Below are 23,869 nucleotides of genomic sequence, written 5' to 3'. Positions count from 1 at the left end.
TACCAACGCGTAAGAATTCACTCCCCTCACTGGCCTGACTGTCCATTTCCTCCTCCTCCAACTCCTCCAACTCCTCTTCTTCTGCCCATACACGCTGAACAGTGAAGGACTCAACAATGGTCCCCTCTTGTGTCTCGCCAACATTCTCCTCCTCTTCCTCCTCATCCTCCTCCACCTCCACCTCCTCCGATATGCGCTGAGAAACAGACCTCAGGGTGCTTTGGCTATCAACAAGGGAATATTCTTCCCCCGTCTCTTGTGACGAGCGCAAAGCTTCCGACTTCATGCTGACCAGAGAGTTTTTCAACAGGCCAAGCAGCGGGATGGTGAGGCTGATGATGGCGGCATCGCCACTGACCATCTGTGTTGACTCCTCAAAGTTACTCAGCACCTGACAGATATCAGACATCCACGTCCACTCCTCATTGTAGACTTGAGGAAGCTGACTGACCTGACTACCAGTTCTGGTGGAAGTTGACATCTGGCAGTCTACAATCGCTCTGCGCTGCTGGTAAACTCTGGATAACATGGTCAGTGTTGAATTCCACCTCGTGGGCACGTCGCACAACAGTCGGTGAGCGGGCAGTTGGAGGCGGCGCTGCGCTGCCCTGAGAGTGGCAGCATCTGGGCTGGACTTCCTGAAATGCGCACAGATGCGGCGCACCTTCGTGAGCAAATCAGACAGATTGGGGTATGTCTTGAGGAAACGCTGCACTATCAGATTTAACACATGGGCCAGGCATGGCACATGTGTCAGTCTGCCGAGTTGCAGAGCCGCCACCAGGTTACGGCCGTTGTCACACACAACCATTCCCGGCTTGAGGTTCAGCGGTGCCAGCCACAGATCAGTCTGCGCCGTGATGCCCTGTAATAGCTCTTGGGCGGTGTGCCTTTTGTCGCCTAGGCTCAGCAGTTTGAGCACCGCCTGCTGTCGCTTAGCGACGGCACTGCTGCTGTGCCTAGAGCTACCGACTGATGGCGCCGTGCCCACGGATGGTAATTCGGAGGAGGAGGTGGAGGAGGGGTGGGAGGAGGAGGAGGCATAGTAGGCCTGAAACACCTGGACCGAGGTAGGCCCCGCAATCCTCGGCGTCGGCAGTATATGAGCAGCCCCAGGGTCAGACTCGGTCCCAGCCTCCACCAAGTTAACCCAATGTGCCGTCAGCGATATATAGTGGCCCTGCCCGGCAGCACTCGTCCACGTGTCCGTGGTCAGGTGGACCTTGTCAGAAACGGCGTTGGTCAGGGCACGGATGATGTTGTCTGACACGTGCTGGTGCAGGGCTGGGACGGCACATCGGGAAAAGTAGTGGCGGCTGGGGACCGAATACCGAGGGGCGGCCGCCGCCATGAGGTTGCGAAAGGCCTCGGTCTCTACTAGCCTATAGGGCAGCATCTCCAGGCTAAGCAATCTGGAGATGTGCACATTAAGGGCTTGGGCGTGCGGGTGGGTTGCACTATATTTGCGTTTCCGCTCCAGCGTCTGGGGTATGGAGAGCTGAACGCTGGTGGATGCTGTGGAGGATCGTGGAGGCGACGATGGGGTTTTTGTGCCAGGGTCCTGGGCAGGGGGCTGACTAGCAGCTGACACAGGGGAAGGAGCAGTGGTGTGCACGGCCGGAGGTGAACGGGCTTGTTGCCACTGAGTGGGGTGCTTAGCATTCATATGCCTGCGCATACTGGTGGTAGTTAAGCTAGTAGTGGTGGAACCCCTGCTGAGCCTGGTTTGGCAAATGTTGCACACCACAGTCCGTCGGTCATCCGGTGTTTCCTTAAAGAACCTCCACACTTCTGAAGATCTAGCCCTCGCCGCAAGAGCCCTCACCACGGGAGCTTCACTAGTTGACAGTGGCGCTGATGCACCAGCTCTGGCCCTGCCTCTCCGTCTGGCCCCACCACTGCCTCTTCCAACCTGTTCAGGTCGAGGACTCTCCTCCGTCTCAGAAGCACTGTGTTCACCCGGCCTCTCAACCCAGCTTGGGTCTGTCACCTCATCATCCTCCGATCCCTCAGTCTGCTCCCCCCTCGGACTTCCTGCCCTGACAACAACTTCCCCACTGTCTGACAACCGTGTCTCCTCATCGTCGGACACCTCTTTACACACTTCCACTACGTCAAGAAGGTCATCATCACCCACAGACTGTGACTGGTGGAAAACCTGGGCATCGGAAAATTGCTCAGCAGCAACCGGACAAGTGGTTTGTGACTGTGGGAAGGGTCCAGAAAACAGTTCCTCAGAGTATGCCGGTTCAAATGCCAAATTTTCCTGGGAGGGGGCAGACTGGGGGGGAGGAGGCTGAGGTGCAGGAGCTGGAGGAGTGGGGATTTCGGTGACATGGGTGGACTGCGTGGAAGACTGACTGGTGGTGGACAAATTGCTCGAAGCATTGTCAGCAATCCACGACATCACCTGTTCGCACTGTTCTGGCCTCAACAGTGCTCTACCACGAGTCCCAGTAACTTCAGACATGAACCTAGGGAGTGTAGCTCTGCGGCGTTCCCCTGCTCCCTCATCAGCAGGTGGTGTCTCACCCCGCCCAGGACCACGGCCTCTGACCCCTGCAGTAGTTGGACGCCCACGTCCCCGCCCTCGTCCTCTACCCCTAGCCCTCGGGTTAAACATTTTTAAAATGAGAGTTATAACTTTTTTTTTTTTTTTACTTCTTTTTGTTTTTTTTGGTGTTTTTTTGTGTTTTTTTTTTTTTTGTGTTTTTTGTTTTTTTTTGAGTTTTTAAAACCAAACAATCCTATCCTATTGCTATGGCTATTTTCTAGCCAAGTATCAAAGGAAGCACACTACTATGCCAGATGAGATGACACTGAGTTATTGCCTAATAGAAATCCAACCCCTACTGAATTTTGCCACTTCGGCCTTTGCTATGGATATGTGCGCCACTAAGCGCAGAACACAGCGGTCGCAAGTCTCACTACAAATTGCTCAGAATTGGCAAGTACATGCACTGCAGAAACTACAGCCACCAGCAGATCAACCAGAAATCAAATATATAGAACGCTACTGTAGGCTTCAAGAAGCTGTTTGTATTCTCCTCTGGCTATTTTCTAGCCAAGTATCAAAGGAAGCACACTACTATGCCAGATGAGATGACACTGAGTTATTGCCTAATAGAAATCCAACCCCTACTGAATTTTGCCACTTCGGCCTTTGCTATGGATATGTGCGCCACTAAGCGCAGAACACAGCGGTCGCAAGTCTCACTACAAATTGCTCAGAATTGGCAAGTACATGCACTGCAGAAACTACAGCCACCAGCAGATCAACCAGAAATCAAATATATAGAACGCTACTGTAGGCTTCAAGAAGCTGTTTGTATTCTCCTATGGCTATTTTCTAGCCAAGTATCAAAGGAAGCACACTACTATGCCAGATGAGATGACACTGAGTTATTGCCTAATAGAAATCCAACCCCTACTGAATTTTCCCACTTCGGCCTTTGCTATGGATATGTGTGCCACTAAGAGCTAAACACAACGGTAGCAAGTCCCCCTGCTAATTCCTCACAAAATGGTAAAAGATGCAAATTAAAATAAAAAAAGTAGAACGTTATTGTAGCCCTAAGAAGGGCTGTTGGGTTCTTTGAGAATCACTCCTGCCTAACAGTAAGCTAATAGAACACCCTAACGCTTTCCCTGACCAGCAGCAGCTCTCTCCCTAGCGGCATCCAGAGACAGAATGATCCGAGCAGCGCGGCCAGCGGCTAGTCTATCCCAGGGTCACCTGATCTGGCCAGCCAACCACTGCTATCGACGTGTAAGGGTACCACGTCATGCTGGGTGGAGTGCAGAGTCTCCTGGCTTGTGATTGGCTCTGTTTCTGGCCGCCAAAAAGCAAAACGGCGGGAGCTGCCATTTTCTCGAGCGGGCGAAGTATTCGTCCGAGTAACGAGCAGTTTCGAGTACCCTAATGCTCGACCGAGCATCAAGCTCGGACGAGCATGTTCGCTCATCTCTAATCACTAATCATGTAATGTCACACAGGTGCACGGCTCCTTTTATCCCTTATCACTGAAAATCTATTGAAAACTGTATACCTTTTCATTACAAAAACAAAATCAATTATCTGCACAATGTGGACAATCCCTTTAAATACTTTATTTATCGCAATAGGTTTGGCTGCTGTAATATTACACATTATAATATTATACCTTATAATCTGGATGTCTAGCATTTTTTACAGTCATATTGGAAATAATTACCAATGATATAAATCATGTCCCTGTCATGTCATTTATCTTTCCAATATTCTCACATTTCATTTCTCTGACAAATTCCTTTAATTCCTGTAAGTGAGTGTAATGCAATGTACAGTAATTCATTATTATATCTTATAAGAGATGGAATAGATTAGGGATGTCCTATGGTCTGTAATTAAAGGGATTGTCTCTTCTCTATCGATTGATATAAAGGAATACAGACTAATACAGGAACAGGTCTTGTACCAATGACTGACTGCCATGTCATACAGATATATACATTTATCATATACTACACCATTCTATAAAATATATTCCAAATTACAATTACACTTCTTAAAACATCCAATTTACAAACACATAATAAAACGATAGCACGATCCCAGACTATTGCACGATTTGGATGACACAACATGAACAATAGGGTAAAATTACTTACTATACATGGAAACTCAGGAAACTGCACTACCATATCAAAAAAAATCTTATTCCCTGCCTTAATAGATCAATCAGGTCAGGGTTGGCTCCAGCTTTCAGTAGGCCTCTGGGCGACAGAGCCTCAGTGGGCCCCTGGGTGACAGAACCTCAGTGGGCCCCTTTGCAGTGAACTCACGTGGAAGCTTTTAAAATTCAGAAACTAAAACAGTGTCCTGTTCCTATAATATTCCCTAGTTTATCATCCTAAACAGCCCCCTCATTGTTATTTTATATACATAGATACAGTCCCCCATGTTTGTCTTATGTACAGCCTTATGTGGGCCCCCCCCAGCAGCTCTTTTCCCCGGCACTTGCCCAGGTATGCCCAGAGCTAGTGCCAGCCCTGAATCAGGTTCACCAAGTTTCCCCTACATTTGCCCACAACAGTCATAGTAATGCAGATAGTCCTTACCCATGGTTTATGATGTGTTACCAGCTCCCCATATATTGGCGTAGAGATGGCTTCCTCCGGGGGGTTACATTAGTCCAGCGCAGTCTTATACAGCACTTAGCGCCTGACATCACAATATGTCCACCAATATTCAGGCGCCACAGGAAGTTGGACAGGTGCAGATCACAGGGCGGGCACGAGTATGAGGACTCAGACCCCCGCACGTTAACCATGCAAGACCGGAACGCCCAGAGCACCTCCCCCAACAGGATTCAAAATGTGGTGAATAATTATTAATGAAGTGGGTAACATCAGGGTCTGAGAGCCAACAAAGGATTTAACCTAATTGGGTTCATTTACTAAGGTTAAATTTGTGGCGTGGCTGCGTTGGCTTCCATGCGACACAAATCGTGGGTTTGCTGTCAGACGTTCCGACTGATTCGGACTGAGTGCGGGATTTAACTTTCAAATTGTGTCGCAAGCCCTATGTCAATGATGCACCACAAAAAAAGATGGTGAGCTCTGTTGGACAATTGCGGGAAGCGACACATTCATGAGTTCAGGCGCACGATCTTAGTGAATCGTCGCACACAGTATTATAGACAGACAATGCACTCTCTGTGAACTCCGGCGATCCATGTATGTGCTGACCATGTGCCCCTATGTTTCTATATAATATTACAGCGTCATACATCCATGTACATCCCAATAATCCTATTTCATCTCATCTAAAAAATAACCATAAATGAGCATATTATACTACAATAAGTCATTTGACATCTATATAAAAAAACACAATACATAATGTAACAGTGTGGTTATATTCTATTCTCTATAATCCCAGCCAACAAATAATATTTGTACAACATTATACAATTATTACACCAAAACCTATACAATCAGAGATTATATTCCAATAAAGTGCCAAGTGCTGTAAAATCAAAGGAACTACCTAAATACTAAAAATCTCGGACTGAGCGCGGGATTTAAAGAGAACCCGTCAGGCAAAATAACCCCCCTAAACTAAATATATTTTCATAAACTGTCATTAGAGAGCATTGCCTCTATCCCTTCATTGTCCCTCTACATGCCTGTAAACCTTAGCAATGAGGTCCTAAAGCTGTATGCAAATGACCTGTGAAATGTCCAATGAGTCATTATCATATTCAAGCTGTCCACTCTATTCATGAGTGGGAGGCACGGACACACCCCCAGTGCATGACTGACAGCCTGTATAATGATGTGAGGCTGTATAATGATGTGCTTCCTGGTGCTGGCGCCCCCTGCAGCCTGTGTGTGCATGTGTGTGTGTATAGGAGAGATACAGCAGCTCCAGGCTGCAGCCATGTTATAGCAGAACATGTCAGGTACTTGTGTAGCTGATGTCTGTGTCTCTCACCTGTATATTAGGAGGATGCAGCATGTCAGCAGACGCAGCACAGACACTAGCAATGCTTTACTATACATTACACACAGACATGAGCAGGGGGAGGAGAGGGGAGGAGTAACAGGGATGACATCACTGCATCTGACCATGTGACCAGCCTCATTTACATAATAAAGAATAGATGATTTTATTTAAAAAAAGACTGCTCTAACCATGTTAACCATCCCCATGTGGGTAGCAACACATATTCACTGTCCTGTCGAATTACAAATAGGTAATATATTCCACTTACTCAATTTAGCACTCAACTTGTTTGTAGATTGAGCAAAATCTGAGCTGAGCAGATTGTACATAGTGTCCTATCTGCAGGCAGCATGTTATAGAGCAGGAGGAGCTGAGCAGATTGTGCATAGTGTCCTATCTACAGGCAGCAAGTTATAGAGCAGGAGGAACTGAGCAGATTGTACATAGTATCCTATCTGTAGGCAGCAAGTTATAGAGCAGGAGGAACTGAGCAGATTGTACATAGTGTCCTATCTGCAGGCAGCATGTTATAGAGCAGGAGGAGCTGAGCAGATTGTACATAGTGTCCTATCTGTAGGCAGCATGTTATAGAGCAGGAGGAGCTGAGCAGATTGTACATAGTGTTCTATCTGCAGGCAGCATGTTATAGAGCAGGAGGAGCTGAGCAGATTGTACATAGTGTCCTATCTGCAGGCAGCATATGTTATAGAGCAGGAGGAGCTGAGCAGATTGTGCATAGTGTCCTATCTGCAGGCAGCATGCTATAGAGCAGGAGGAGATGAGCAGATTGTACATAGTGTCCTATCTGCAGGCAGCAAGTTATAGAGCAGGAGGAGCTGAGCAGATTTACTTACCCAGTCATGCCGCGATCCGCGCTGCGTTGTCCGACGAGGATTTGGGTCTGCCGCGATTTACTAACATCATGCGCCCGAGTTCCTGCTTCCGTCGCTTCCACACCGAGGTTCGCCGGAGTTCACCTTCTTCTTCCCGGTTCTTGCAAGTGTGTGTCTTGTGACACCATTCTAAATCTTAAATCCTGCGCGTTGTCTGAATGCATCGGGTTGTCCGACGGCCACACCCCCTGATTTCTGTCGTGTGGAAGCCGTTGCCGATGCGCCAAAATCCGATCATGTGCGCCAAAATCCTGGGGCAATTCGGCACAAGACAGAAATCTTCAGGAACCCCGATGAAAATGCGCTCCGCGGACCCTTAGTCAATGAGCCCCATAGTGTCCTATCTGCGGGCAGCATGTTGTATAGCAGGAGGAGCTGATCAGGCTGCATTGTTTAACCTTTAATACTTTACTTATTAAGCATAGAGCAATGCCAGGCGTGGCAGGAGAAGACATTCCTGAGGATTATGGCTTCACAGTATTAAAATGTCAATTATTTTCTGGTTGCTTCTCGATGTGGTCACTCTCTTGTGATGATGATGGGATAATAAGGAATCTGTAGCTATAGATGAATACAGGAGAATTGTCCTCTCTACATCCCCCACAATATCAGGCCACGTATCATTTCAATGTAGTTTATATTATTTAAAAAGGATTGAAATAATTTATCATCCCTCAAGGAAAACAGAGAAAACCCATCCTAATAAATTAGGATTATCTGCAAAAACTTTTTAGGCTGCAATTTCTCTATACAATAAATCAACGTAAAAGCCGAGTAACATTTACCAAGCCAATGCTGGCAGCGTCATGCACTTGGCCAACCATGAATAATCCTCAGTAGCTCTGCCAATACTTCACCTGACAGAAGGGCCACAAATCACTGATACAACAGAAAGTGCTGCACCTACTAAGTGCAACACCCAGCGTAATGCAGCAGGGGGAGCCTCTTGTCAACACAATTACTGCCCCTCCATCTCCATGGGGTGTGCTGTGCTTTCCCTACTGGGGAGTCAAGGTATCCAGAAGTTGTCCTTCAGTGATCCCACCATCATCTAGTTAGATTTATTTTTTTTACACAACACATGACATTAACTTCAAGCTCCAATACAGAATAAGGTCCCTGAACTTATGTGCTGTTTATAATACGGGTGTCCACCAATGTGCTAGAGGAGGTTTTTGGTCTCCTCAGGTATAGGAGTCTTTGTGTAACTGCACCCCCTAATGCATTGATGTTGTACCTTTGTACCTTTGAACTTATGACTCCCTAGTATGTCACATGTTTCAATCGTATTGGCATCCTGTGGACAGCAATACAGTAGAGAGGAAGAGAAATTTAGATTATCATTGTAGCATCCCTGGAGCAGGATGAATTGTGAGGCCCACAGCAGGATCTCCAATGATAAACCAGCCCGGTCTGCACCTTCTTACAGTCCCAGACAGCCCAGGATAACACTGAGCCTGGTATGTCCTGGGCATCCTCAGAATGCAGTAGGAAGCCAATGAGTCCTATCTGACCACCTCTGAGCTGGGTCGATGGCCTGGATGCCCACAGAGAGCGTGCTGAGTGCCACCAGTGCCATAGGTTCGCCATTACTACTCCAATGTATTGTCACACCAAGTCCTTCAGTGTCATAGGTTCGCCATCACTGTCCCAATGTATGGTCACAACAAGACCTTTAGAGCTTTTTGTTGTGGTCCTTCGCTTTGTGTAATAAAGAGCAGGAAGAGAGACCACAAGCCAAGCCACAGTAGGTCCTAAGAGGATTAAGGTTTGAGCAGGACATGTTGATGTGAGGAGAATTTTGGCATCACCAATTCCCAGGATCCCTTGAGTTCCAGCATAACCTTGTATCTTTTTGGAACATTGGACATCTGTGGAGATCTGATGTGAACACTGTAGCCTGGAAAAGCTTAGATGATCCTATTACTTATGATGCTACGAAACAGAATGACCTGCTACAACTATCTTACCAAAACACTCTTGTGGTGAACTTACTGGAATCTTTGTGTTTGCCAGCCAACTAATTTGTTCAAGTTATGAGCATTAAAGGTCTGGATTTCACTGCATCCCTACGCCACCGATTATGGGTGTAATTTCGGATTAGGCCGAACTCAACTGAACCTAAATTTTGCAGGTTTGGGCCTCAACACCACTTCCCCCAATAACACTGGCGATCAATGCTGGCACCAATCATGGACTTAATCTTTTTTAAATGCTCCCCTCAAAGCCACCAGGGGAGTTTAAATTCATTCTTGGGGATGATTGTCGCTCCCCGATGATGTCAACATCCACAATCATGAATGTTTACTTAGCGTCTGGTCCTGGGGTCCGATGTCGAACACCCTTTTGAAATTTGGGTTCGGCCAAACTAAGATGAAGCCGAATTTAATCAGGTCTGCTAATCACTAGAAGTAAAGCTTCTTTTTAGATTTTTTTTTCATAATTTCTTAGCATATTTATTTCAATCAACCTTTTGCAACTTCTTAACTCTTCTGTTAATGGTGAACTCTTAAAATAATTCATCTCCAACTAACCTCTCAAAAGCTGAAAATTAAATATTTTCTTACTTCCCAGCAGAAGGCGTCATCTCAGCTACATTGTCATGTACTTCAGAGATTCTGCTCCTTCCCTGACAAGCAGGACAGAAAGCTATTTCTATTGGCTGCTGTGTAATGTACAGAGGATCACTGTGCAGACACGTGTCAGTAGAAAAAACTGCACTACAGCGGGCAAAAAGAATAGAAAAGTTGTTTATATTATATTGGGGCACATTTACTTAACCGTCTGGAGGAGTTCACCAAAAGTGCATTGTCTGATGATAATGCACTGTGCTTCTATTCACTAAGATCGTGCGGCCGATATCCTGGATGTGTCGCTTCTCCGCTCAGGTCCGACAGAGTTCACCTTCTTCTTCCTGGTGCATGTAAGTGCATTGTCCGTGTATAATGTGCTGTGCGGGGAGTCACTAAGATCCTGCACCCGATATCCTGCATGTGTCGCTTCCCCACTCAGGTCCCTGGATTTCACCATCTTCTTCCTGGTGCATGTAAGTGATTGATCTTGTGACACCTTTGAAAGTTAAATCCCAGCTCAGTCCGAATCAGTCTGATTGCCCACCCCCGATTTATTCTGCATGGAAACAGCGCAGCCGCACAAAAATCTGATTGCGTGCGACACAATCCCCTGCTAAATACCTGTCACAGCGGCGCAATCCCCGAAAACATCTGAAAATCCAACTAAAGTGTGGCCGTGGACCATTACTAAATAAGTCCCATAGAGTAATGTTTCAACTTGAACGTAAGGTTTTCTAATTGTGCACAAACTTGGTTAAGTGTAGAGTGACTCGGGTGTGTGTGACCACCAGCAGTCAGGTCAGTGGGTGGATGTGCACATTTCTCTATATTTTGAACACCTGGTGGCGCTATACCATAGATAAGTAAAAGAACATGTAAATGGTAGATATTGCTCAATTTCTCGATTACTATAAGATGGATACTGTATGAATATGATATATAATGCAGGATAGTCTCCATAAGGTGTCAGTGTGACATCACTTGAAGTTGCTGTACGGATCCTGGATGGTAACAATGTATACCAGTGCCTTGTTTTGTAGAGCGACTGCTTATGGCTGTGTAATACAGAAGTAAAAGGATTGGCAAATCCCTCATATAAATAGAAGGCGTCTTAAAAAAAAAAGAAAGCAGAATGCAGTAAACAGCAGTCATTAAGGTATAATGGCTATGATTAATACACTGGTCGTTAAATGGCGGGTAATAGGATTAGCTTGCATCTTTCCTGCCCAATATATACTTAAAGTAATTGCATCTCTACAAAGTGCATTATCATCACTTCTCATTCTTTATGAAGTCATGGGAGAGCTCTGCAGAGGAGGTGGAGGAGTATCGCAGAATTTCATTACCACCCTACAGCTGTCTACAGGAGACTCCGAATATGGTTGATCTGCAGAATACAAGATTTATTCTATCTATATGTTATTATAAAGAGGTAATGAGCGCAGCCCGTACCCCGTACATCCATAAATACAGTCCCTGCAAACCAGAAATATAATCTCCGCTCCTAAACTGAGCTCAAATCATAAGTGGATTTGGCTTCGAGATGCTGAATGCTACATCTGCAGCTCCGGGAGATAATGTGATGCTGTGTATTCAGCCGGAATACCCAGGTGTTAGAAGCCGAAATAACCTACATGGAAAGGGAAGATGTATTCATGTGCTCCAATAATACTTGTCATAGGATAATGTGAGAGATGCCGGATGTCATCCACAGGGTTGTGTGGCTACAGGATCCAAATTTCAGATTACCTGGAACGTCTGCCTGGCCTCTACTGAGGTTCCGATTCTTAAAATATTCTTATAGGTGTTGTGTTGGACCTTCCTTACAATTAAGGATTATGTATATAGTGGGAGTAGGGTAATATCATTGTGTAACATCTAGAACACAGTCTAAGTGCTCTGCCAACCCTCAAAGTTTCACTCATCTAAATGAGACCATTTAGGAGATACTCTGTTTTCCACCGACGTGCACTACAGCAAACCATTGCTCTGGAGCCTACACTATCCTGAGGAAATAGAAAACCTCCACCAACTAGTCTACATGATGAGCACTTAAAGGGTGACATGCACGTTAGACCATATCCACAGGATAGGGACTATCTTGCTAATCAGAAGGACTCATTGATGAGACCCCCACGGTTCATGAAAATGGGGGTCTATTGTAACCCTTAGATGAAGAGAGTAGCCGGTCACACATGCACCAGGTTCTTGATTCATCTTTATGGCACTGATGGATATAGCTGAGCACTGGTCTCGGAAACCTGCATCAGCTCCATAGAGATGAATATAGCCCTCTCCATCTTTGGGTATGACGTGGTACAAAGGTCCCCCATTCTTGTGATCTGTGGTGGTCCCGTCACTGAGACCACCACTGATCAGCAAGTTAGCCTCTATCCTGTATGGACCTTTTGCCCTGTATGGACAAAAGCACAAAGGGGTAATGGGCGTCTTCTAAGAAAGTTGTGTGTCAGTAGTGATGAGCAGACTAGTTAAGATTCGGGTTCACCGAGTTCAGCTGAGCTTTGAACAAAAGTTTGGTTCGGGTACCCAAGCACAAACACCTGAGATCAGTCTTGGTACTGATCATCAGTGTTATCGCCTTAAATGCTACCGGCAAAGTGTTACAATCCTAGTGAATGTGGCAGCTCAGTGGGAGGAGCGGTTGCTACTTGTGGTATTGAGCATTAAAGGTGAACCTGAACTTCTGTCTCAAGTCTAGGTGAGGAAACCCAAACCCACAATGTTCTGCACGGACATGACTATTGTGGTACAGGTCTTCTCAACCGTGCTCCTCACCTTTGATAGACATCAACGCATACAGAATGTACACACTTGGCTTTCCCATGCTCTTTTTTTTTTTTTGCTGCAGTAGGGATCTCAGGTGGACCAGCATCTTAGATTTCTGAAGATGGTCCAGCTCCAACCTTTATTTAGCCAGGTTGAAAACTACGTGGCCCATTACAATTGGTCAAGACAGGAAAGTGAAATGTTTAGTGGACCTAAAATTTTATATTCCTAAAATAAGACGGTTTGAGTTTTGGCTTGGAATTACCTTATGCCACATCCACAAGACCGTAACGGGGGCCATAATCTGGCCGCACAATTTGCATCCAGATGACGACCCTCATTGAAGTCTATGGCACCCGGTCAGGGTGCAGTGAGCAAACGGTGTCTCGCAGCATGCTGACCAAGCCACTTGTCTTTCAATGGAGAGGGGAAAGGTGAGGAGCTCTCAAACCCCTCCCTTCTCCATCCGGCCCTATGCTCGTCCAGGATCCGGCCCGGGCAAGCACACGGCCATGTGAATGTATCCTTATAACGTGAATTAGTATAACATGATATATGATAATGTATTGTATGACATATTTTATATCTGAATCTGAGCTCATGTTAGGAGCCTCCAACTAAATCTTCAGGATTGACCATTAAAAAATTCCTGTAGATAGCACTTTTTAAACCAATAATTAGCAACAGAAGGGAAGCCCAATGGACCCCATTAAGGACCATGCATTCTTATGGGCACTGATACCTGTATCCTTTTATGAACCAATCCCATGGAGATCATGAGCAACAATTTGATCTTGTGGAACATAGTAACGGGAGCCCCTGAGGAAATTTGAGCATAACCATACCCAGTATAAGCATCATGACTGTATAATGGGGCTCGGATGATGATGATAGAGAACTCCTGTCATGTTGGCCAATATACGCCCCACAATGTAGCTGAGCAGTATCTATAGTACATAAAACAGTCAATCAGAACATCTAATCCCCTAATTTCGCAAATGTAAAAATCTGTCGGGAATAGTTATTAAACTGTTAGCTATGACTACGAGAGTGGTGGGGCGAGACATGAAAGTCTTCTGTATTCCCGACAGATACATTTGTGAAATTAAACTGCTTTAAAGATTCCCTTATTGCAGGTTTCATCGGTGGCATCACTGAGTCATGAGTAAGTAACACAATACAACACTCCAGCAACCAGTATTGTCAATTGTCTGAACAGCAGACCCAATTAATAAAACAAAAAAATTTACCTAATATTTCAAAATCTATACCCCACCCCAACCTTAAAGCAAAATCCAGAAATAATAAACCAGGGACATTACTCATATATCCAGGGATTGTGACTGTGGTAATCTCCTTGTATTTGTTATCCACATATCTGTTATATTTGTGATCGAAAATCAACTTTTGAAATTATGCTCATGAGCCAAAAGGGCTCTGGGGGCTGTTACAAGAGCCCCACCCTTTTTGCTGTAGCTTCATAGGCTGTTACACTGTGCAGGAACACTTCCCACCTCCCATTGTGTGATATTACATCAGTGTAACAGCCTTTGAATCCAAAGCACAATGGGGCTCTTGTAACAACCCACTGGATCCTTCTGGTTTATTAGCATAATTTTCATAAAGATCATTTGGAAACAAATATAAGAATAGTACCACTGTCACATTTCCTGGATCTATGAGTAAGTGGCCCTGGTCTATCACGATTGAGTTTGATTGTAGATTTCCTTGAAAGCATTACTAAACCTTTGAAGCAATTTGATTGTCCAGAAATGAATAGTGTAGGTGGTAATGATGTATTATAGTTTTTAATATATTTTATCAAGAAAAATTTTTCTGCTCCTTTCTTCTCCTGTAGTGGGTAACGTTTCTCAAAGCTTTCTCTATTCTTTCCAAAGACACAGACAGATAAACATGTTGTTTGAAATTCAAGCTGCAGATAAAGATCTAGTTTCTCTATGTCCACTACTGTAGCTCACAGTACTGTAAACTTGATGGAATCTTAAAGTTGAAATTTCTATATGTAAAATGACAAGAACATCTTGTTTCTAGATACTATAGGAACAATGATAGGGGCTACTGAAGTGACACTAACCCTGCAACCACTAAACTTGACTAATCTTATGTGAAAAATGCACACTATCCAAACAAATGTCAATTATGACAGGGTTGGCGCCAGCACTGGGCATCCCAGGGTAAGTGCCGGGGCCCATAGCTGCTGGGTGTGCCCACATAAGGAATCCATGTGGTCAAGTGGGGCTGTATCTAATGAATCCATAGGGGATGAGGGGGGCTGTATATAAAATAACCATGACGGGGCTAGGATGATAAACTAGAAAATAAATTGCGGGGAACATTTTTAGCTTCTGAATTTTTAATGCTGCCATGTGAGTTTGCTGCAAAGGGGCCCACTGAGGCCACCCTGAACCTTTACTCACTAGGTCAACTTCACTTGTACTCTCTAATTTACATTACAACCAAAATATCAAGTGGTACATATCAATTAAACATTAAACATATTTTTAATATAATTCACAATAAAACAAGGGAATTGTGCTGTTCCCCCTTAAAAAGTATAGGTATATATTAATGCAGACATTTTGATGTTAAAGGGTTGTCCACTTTCAGCAAATATTTGATATTTTTGTGTAAGGAAAAGTTATACAATTTTGCAATATACTTTCTGTATCAATTCCACACAGTTTTATAGATCTCTGTTTGCTGTCATTCTATAGAAAGCTTCTAGTTTACTTCCAGTGGATAGAAATCTGTCCCTGGTCATGTGATGGACAGGCAGGTGCATAAGCTGTTAGTATCACACGGCTGTGATTACTCTCTGTCGTATAACGGTTCACATGAGCATGGACAGATTTCTATCTACTGGAGGTAAACACAGAAGCTTTCGATTGCAGGACAGCAAGCAGAGATCTAGAAAACTCTGAGGAATTGATGCACAAAGTATATTGGAAGATTGTACAGAGCATATCAATTATCTGCTGAAAGTGGACAACCCCTTTAAGTACGGTTAGACAGTTGAGGAAAGCTTTCCTCAGTCAGTCTTTTTTTTTTATGACTTTATTTTTATTTGTTTTTTTTTTTTAAATTTAATACAAAGAACAACACATATGTGTATCATCTTGAGTGTCATGACATTAAGAAACATAATACATTAAGCCCTTTGGAATTTAATCTATAAAAAACTGACAGAAATCATTCCATATCACATACCCTGGGGCCCAGAAGTAGCCCTCTTATCATTAAGATTAGAAGAATTACCCCCTTCTCATCTTACCACTATCATACATATGCTTAATTCCACAAGGAACCTAATAGCCAAAATCTGGAACTCAATAACAGTACCCTCTATTCATCTGATTTTATCTGTGGTACAAAGCAACTACAATTTGGAATCCCTACTAGCATACCATAAAGGAAATGAAAAATCCTTTGCAAAAAAGTGGGAGGACTGGATAGTCCTCAGTCAGTCTTTTTTAAGAAGGGGCAACAAAATTTACTTGTTTTATTGTTAATAATATTGAAAGTTATGTCTTAATTGATATATTCTGGTATCACTTGATATTTTGATTGTAATGCTTGTCAGGATCAGTGGATCCTCTGGACCACCGCGGGAGATGGAACTAGCCAACACCCGGAACCGGAGCCTAGCGGCACCTGGTATTCACCAGAGCCCGCCGCAAAGCGGGTTGGACTTGCTGCGGCAGGATACCACTAGTTCGTTCCCAGGTGTGACTAGCCCACGGTGGCAGCCGAGGTCGAGGTACCTTAGCGGATGACAAACTCATAGTCGGGTCCAGGCACAGGGTCAGGGCAGGCGGCAGAGATGCAACGTCAGGTCCAAGTCCGGGGTCAGCAACAGGAGGTCCAGGCAGGTGGGAACGGGAACACAGGCACACGGAACACAGCAACACGGAGGAACTCAGGTAACACGGCAACACAGGACTCAGGAGCGGGAACACACAAGAATACACAGGAACGCAGGAACACAGGAATACACAGGAACGCAGGAATACTCGCTTGGAAGCTTTCTCTAAGACTATGAGGCACAAAGATCCGGCAAGGAACACAGGAAGAGGCAGGATTCTTAAAGGTGAGGTGTTCAGCCAGTGCACCAATTAGCGGTGCGCTGGCCCTTTAAATTTTCGGCAGGAGCCGCGCGCGCGTCCCCACCTCCACGGCAGTCCAGGGAAGCGCAGGAGCCGGGAGAGGTAAGTGAGACCGGGCAGCAGCGGGGGCACATGGAGGAGCACGGATGCGCCCGCGATCCGAGACAGGGATCGCGGGAGCACCTGTGACAATGCTCATGTGAAAATTGGATGTGAAGAGTCATATTTGCCTGACTTTCACATTAATGAGGGACTGTAGAAAGGACATTTCATACCCTACCTGAGGGGGGCGATAGTTTTGTGGGGTAAGGTTCCCTTTAATAAAGGATCAGGTATGGTCCAAAGATCTTATCCAAATGCTGGGAGATACTTTGTAGGGACCTGAATATTACAGATACCTAAGGGTGATGCCACACATGGCGTTTTGAACCATTTTTGGTCTGTTTTTAAGCAGTCCGTCTAAAACCGCATCCGTTTTTTGACCAGTTTTAATTTAGATAATTGGTAAAACCTGTCAAAAACGGATGCATTTTTTAACAGACTGCTTAAAACAGACCAAAAATGCCATGTGTGGCATCACCCTTAGACTCCTCTTGATCTATCACCTACAACAGGCAGATCGCTAAAAGACTGGTTGGCCCTAAGCCATTTTTCTACACCTGTCCAAAACCAGGGGCATAACTACAGCGGTAGCAGCCATAGCAGCTGCTTTAGGGCCCGCAGTGTCAGGGGGCCCCGGCATCTGACCTGGCACACTAGAGAATGGAGGATGTGCACTATTACAAACATATTCTGCTGCAAATTGTACAGCATAAAATCTATATAAAAGGACACATCTTCCATAGTACACAACATGAATCAGCAGCGCTTATAAGAAATGTCGGGGGAGTGGAAGGAGACAGAAGAATGACAAGAATAGGGATCGCTCATATCTGATTCCAGCTGATCTGGTCAGCAACTACTGGGACACATCTGTGTAAGTTTATAAATGTATATATATCAGTGAATAAATGTGTGACAAATATGTTTATTGCCTGATGAGCTAGGGGGGGGGGGGGCCTCATTCAGAGGTCTGCTATGGGGCCCTGCATTTTCTAGTTAAGCTCCTGTCCTGACCACCTGGTTACACAGGACCCTATAGGGCAGTGATGGCAAACCTTTTAGGCAGCGAGTGCCCAAACTACAACCAAAACCCACATATTTTTCACAAAGTGCCAATGCGACAATTTAAGCAGGAACTTCTTACTCCCTCCTCTGTCAGAGATTTAAAGTTTATAGGCACCTGAGGACACCAATACAGTAGAAATAATAAGAAGTTTGGATTATCATTGTAGCTGCCTTCTAGGGTCCTGGGCTGTCTGGGACTGCAAGAGTCCTGTCTGGCAAACTCTGTGCTAGGGTGATAGCTCGGGTGCCCATAGAGAGGGCTCTGAGTGCCACCTCTGGCACCCGTGCCATAGGTTCGCCATCACTGCTATAGGGAGTCTTTAGATGTATCACCTGTCAGGGAATTTATTTACTTCAAATGTTACAGGAACAACATATTAGGCCGAGTCCTTCACTTCGACAGCTGCGCAGACGTATCCTGGATCACATTACCTTAATAGGTAGATTTCTGATGGTAGGTTTCCTTCATATATAAGAGTCAGGTATAAACCTTCCTCACCCTTTTGTATCTAAGAGGTGTTGTACATCTTAGGTCCCGTTTGCTCAACAAAAGGAATTAAAGAGGTTGTCTCACCTTGGGAACTCAACTTCTGAACCCCCTCATGATCCACCCTTGGGTGAAGTGGTAAAACAAGGGCAACATTGTCAATGGGTGTGGTGAAAAATCTCTTACAGGTTTGAGTTCAGCTCCTACAGGTCACAGTCTATAGACAGATCCTGTGTATAATGAAGTCTGGCCTTTATCTGATACCAACTTCCATCTCTCACCTACAACTTTCTAACTTTTTACAAGTTAGAGAAGGGACAACATGGCCTGGCAGTATGGGACCACAAGTAGGAGTTCACCTACATTGTATCAACGGGTAGTAAATACTATGAATTTGATCATAAAGTGTAAAAAATGTAATTTAAGAGTTCATCGACAGTATACAGACTTACAGTCAAGGAGGCGCTGGCATGAGAAGTGGCGTAGTAGTCAGGGGTAGTGTTGCAGATATTATATTGGTGAACCCTGAGAACCCGTATTCAAAGTGTTTCTCGCCCGTACCGCTGTTAAGATCAGCATGTCCCTACCATCTTGAGTTTTCCTTCACAGGTTCTAATCCCCCAATGTTTAAAATTTTTGTCTAGAATCCCCCTGTTCCAGAGATATCAATGCTGTCAAGTTGGGGGGTCTATAACCATGTAGGACCACCTAATTGCACTGGAGGGCCGAAAGTAATCCCACCAGTTTCATCGGAATGGAAAAATATAAATTTGACAAAATATATAAATGTTAGAGAGAGCAAGTGAATAGGTCAATTTTCCCATTACAGTCCTTGGCAGTTACAGTATGGGACTGGCAGTCAATGCACTTGACTGTTACCTAAATGTTCCACCTTTTATGGAGTGATAATAATAGCCCTTTGACCTGATGACTTCTTTTTTTCTTGGTTCCTTGTCAGGGTGCACCATACACCATAACTGCCCATGGTTAGACTGTCTCTTTTTAATCCCTTTGTAGCTCCACTCTATGCTAATATTTCGATTTAGTATCTCACATTATTTTGCAAGAAGTTATTTTCCATTCCAGAACTTCATGACATGACTCCAAGAAACAGAAAACAAGTCATAACAGAAGACAAAACTCTCCCTTCCACTTGTCCGAAGACATTGCGTCCACGAAGCCGTCACCTGCAGTTACTCATCAGCAAGTCATTGGGACTATAGCATACACAAACAATTTTTGGTATATGCCTCCCTTCTCTCTTAAGAAAAATGTCTTAAAATTTTAACGATGGTTAAAATTGTTAAAAATAGCAGGTAAATAGGTCACTCATCCTATTACAGTCAATCTTAGTTACAGTATGAGACTGGCAGTCAATGCGCTTGACTAGACCTGGACTTTTCAGCCTTATATGGAGTGATAATACTGTCCCTTCGGCTCGATTCCTTCTTTTTCTCGGTTCCTTGTCATGGCACACTCATCCATCAAAAATGTCTATGGTTAGACTATCCCTTTAAGTGCATAGCTCAAATCTATACCTATTTTAGGTCCATCAATCTGGAAACCCAAAGTATCTCTTCATCTGAAACTTTATGAAATGACTCCAAGTTCCAGAATATGACTTATAACAGAAGACATAACGATTGTCTGAAGATGTTGCGCTCTGGACACCGTCACCTTCAGTCACTCATTGGCCGGTCATTGGGACTACAGCATATACATATATATAGTAGCATCAGCATAGCATATTGTGGATGGCATTACACAGCAGGTCTCAGTAATTTGGCAACCTTGTGCTATGGATCTGCAGAATGAGGATTTTGGTCACTTGCCCCGAGTTCTCCACCCACTCAGTCTGTACCCATCGCCAACACATCATCACAATGGCCAACCCTTACCTATACATTATGCAAAGTGCCGCAACTTTACTTTAAAGATGGACCTGACATCACTGGATAGTTCTGCTTTATGCTGCAGTTTATTAATTAACTCTCAATATTTCATTAACTGCTTCTCCTATAGATATAGCAGAGCTGAATTTGTCTCGTCACTCTGTATTAGTGGATGGTGCCGGATCCTTGAACTGGACTTATGTGGAAAGTTTATCTTTAGTCTATTAATAAATATGACATTTGATGGGGTATTACAAATTTGTCATTTAAAGGGGTACTCTTCATTTTAACATTGAAAGTACAGGAGGTCCCCGACTTATGGACACCCGGCTTACAGACGACCCCCTAGTTACAGACGGACCCCCTCTATCCACTGGGATCTCTGGTGAAGCTCTCTGGATGTTACTGTAGTCCCAGACTGTACTGATCAGCTGTAAGGTGTCTGTAATGAAGCTTTATTGACATTACTTATTACCATTACAGCAAAAAAATTTTGAAAATTAAATTTTCACAGAGACAAAAAATTTTGTAAAATTTTACACTTTCCGACTTACAAACAAATTCAACTTAAGTACAAACCTGAAGAACTGATCATGTGTGTAACGTGGGGACTGCTTGTATATATCTACAGAACGTGCCATAAGTGCATGATAGATGTGGGTGCCAAAGCTGATCGCTTTTTAAAGGAACTTCCCTAGTGTGGGGTGGAGTATCTGCATATATAGGACAGGGTGGGAGTTGGGGGACCCCCCTCCTGGGGATAGATGTGGGTACCAGACATGTGTTCCACTGTTTGCAGAACACCCATAGAAGTAAATAGAGACTACAGTACCAGAACCAGGGATCCGGGAACCCCCTTCCTGAATATAGGTTCAATTCCCTTTAAAAAATCTTGGTTAAGATATTTCAGTGGATTAACCTGCAGTCCTATGTAACTCAGCGATATCTCAATGAGTTTTGCCAAATTGCAAACTCAGCACTGCTACATCTGTACTTAGCATAATTACAGAATACAGAGTTAATCATAGTGAATGTTTGCTTGAGATACTATACATCTAGGCTATGGGTCTGTGTGATTATTGCCTATAGGTGCCATGGCATATGCTGGTGCTATAAAAGTTTATCAAAAAACATGAAATATTGCAATACAGATGTAGCAGTGCTGAATATGTTATTTGCAGTTTGCTTTGCCTTAACTTTGTAAACTTTGTTAATATTTGGACTCCAGTATTACAACTACAGGACTACTTCTACCCCCTATAATATCGAGATCCAGAGATTCTGAATATAGTACAAGAACATCCAGCAATGTAACATAATGACTTGTGGTTGTACAATACGTAAGTCACATGTTCGTCATGTTACAGGAAAAGTTATACACAGACATAGCAGTGCTGGAGCAAGAGACGCAGCAGGGCTGGATTTGTCATTTTGCTCCATGTAATGTTTTACATAGGACTGCTGATTAATAAGTATTAAAGGAATGGATCACGGTGAACTAACAGACTATAGATTATACCACAAAAGTGAATAATGAATTATGTAATCTAGTAAATAATATACAAAATCAATAAATTATATTAAAAAATCTAATAAAAAATTTATAAAATAAAAAATCTGGAAGTATAACATTTTATATTATATTATAAATTATTATTTAATTTAGTTTAATTTATATTTAAATTAGACCTTCTAGCTAATTAGCATAATAATAAAAGTTGATATATATAAAATAAATTAAATAAAATTATAATAATACAATACATAATATGTACCAGTAAAATAATATCACATATAATAATCTAATAAATAAGCAATAAACAATTAAATATAATACAATTTGGGGAAATTACTACAAAAATATATTATGACATTTCTTCATTTTCAGCCACAATAATTTGAGTATGTCTTCCATTTCTATGTCTTTAGCAGACACATGCAGGATCCTGAGCTCCTGGGTAAAGTTTGCAGGACATTGCATGCTGGGACATTACTTACCGCTCAGGACTCGTGTATCGGAGTAGCTGTGCCCCCAGAGCATGGCACTGAGCAGCAGCAGGCATGTGGTGCAGGATAGCATTGGGTACATGGTGATCCAGATGTCCAGCAGTGAGGGAGAGGCGAGGTGTATGTGTGTGAGCAGGTGAGGCAGTCTCCTGTATAGCACGCTCCTCACATCCCCTGTGGCTTGTTCACTTGCTGTCAGGAGTCATGTTAAGCTCAGCCTCTTCTCTCCTGATGTGTAAAGCTTGTGATGCCTCCAGTGCTCTGCAGTAACCAGCTCCATCCCAGAGCTATTGATTCCCGTCCGCTCCATCCAGGAGCAGCCAATCCCAAGGCTTTAGGTTTATGCATCAGACCAGTAACAGGTCACAGCAAACCCTGCACTTGGCAGAAGCTCCTCTCCTGAGCTGCACTTCTTACCAGGATGGAGGTCTAAGAAGCAGAATAGAGGAAACTATATTATACTGAAAAGACCATATGGAACTGCAGATAGTGTTACACATCTGGGGATCAGTATATATATATATATATACACCTTGTATATATGCATGTTATATGTGTATATTGTTGCTAGCAGGAGGACTGTGAAACATGGATTTATTTAGTTCAGGAAGTTTTTCACACTTTTGTGCTCTTAGTGCTCTTCTTTGAACTTCTCCACAGATCCTCTGAGTGACTGCTGTAGTATTCAACCAGAAGCAGGGGCGTAACTACAGGGGTAGTAGCCATAGAAGCTGCTATGGGGCCCGCAGTGTCAGGGGGCCCCAGCATCTGACCTGACACACTAAAGAATGGAGGATGTGCCCCATTATTATCGTATAGCATAATATATATATGGCACATCTTCCACAGTACGGCATGAATCGGCAGCTCAGATAAGAAATGTCAGGGGAGGGGACAGCAGAACGACATGACTGGGGATCTCTCATCTCTAATTTCTAAAATCAACTTTTCTAACTATGCTAATGAGTCAGAAGACTCCAGTGGGTCTTTCCAGAGCCCCTCTATGCTGTAGCATAGCAGGCCTCCCCTATCCCTGCTCTTCCTGCTGTTGCTAGATTACACAGGCAGAGGGTGAGGGGAGAGAGCAGGAGGCTGGATGAGATATGTTGTGATCATTGTAACAGCCTATGAATCTGCAGAACTGAGGGGCTCTGATTATGCTCATAGAGTCCTTGTAGCTAATTAGTATAATAATAAATGTTGATTTTAGAAGGTAGGAGGATAAGAAGATTACCACAGTCACGGAGCCTGGATCTATGAGTAAGTGTCCCGGGTTTATCATGATGGATTTAGATGCTAGATTTTCTTTAAAGAATGGTAAACCAGGGGCACTTACTTATAGATCCAGGTACTGTGACTGTGGTATATTCTTATAATTGTTATCCATGGTCTCACAACCTTCTAAAATAAACTTTTAAAATCATGCTAATGAACCTGAAGTGCTCTGGT

At 43.9% G+C, this 23,869-nt stretch overlaps 1 protein-coding gene across 3 annotated transcripts in view; it reads right to left on the bottom strand.

The window, feature by feature from the left end:
• The window catches only part of CHODL (chondrolectin), a 69,563-nt gene extending 46,854 nt beyond the window's left edge, over window positions 1-22,709 (bottom strand). Inside the window, exon 1 of one of the 3 annotated variants that reach the window (XM_072138582.1) lies at window positions 22,412-22,709. In XM_072138582.1, coding sequence (XP_071994683.1) covers window positions 22,412-22,502 — 91 coding nt within the window. In that variant the 5' untranslated portion in view covers window positions 22,503-22,709. The remainder of the gene's footprint in view (window positions 1-22,411) is intronic. The other 2 variants (XM_072138584.1, XM_072138583.1) reach the window with 2 other exon arrangements.
• Between the last annotated feature and the right edge of the window lie 1,160 nt (window positions 22,710-23,869).

This window comes from Engystomops pustulosus, chromosome 2 (genome assembly GCF_040894005.1).
Source record: "Engystomops pustulosus chromosome 2, aEngPut4.maternal, whole genome shotgun sequence".
Taxonomy (NCBI): domain Eukaryota; kingdom Metazoa; phylum Chordata; class Amphibia; order Anura; family Leptodactylidae; genus Engystomops; species Engystomops pustulosus.
Note: the sequence above shows the minus strand (reverse complement) of the source record. Positions and strands in the feature narration are given on the sequence as shown.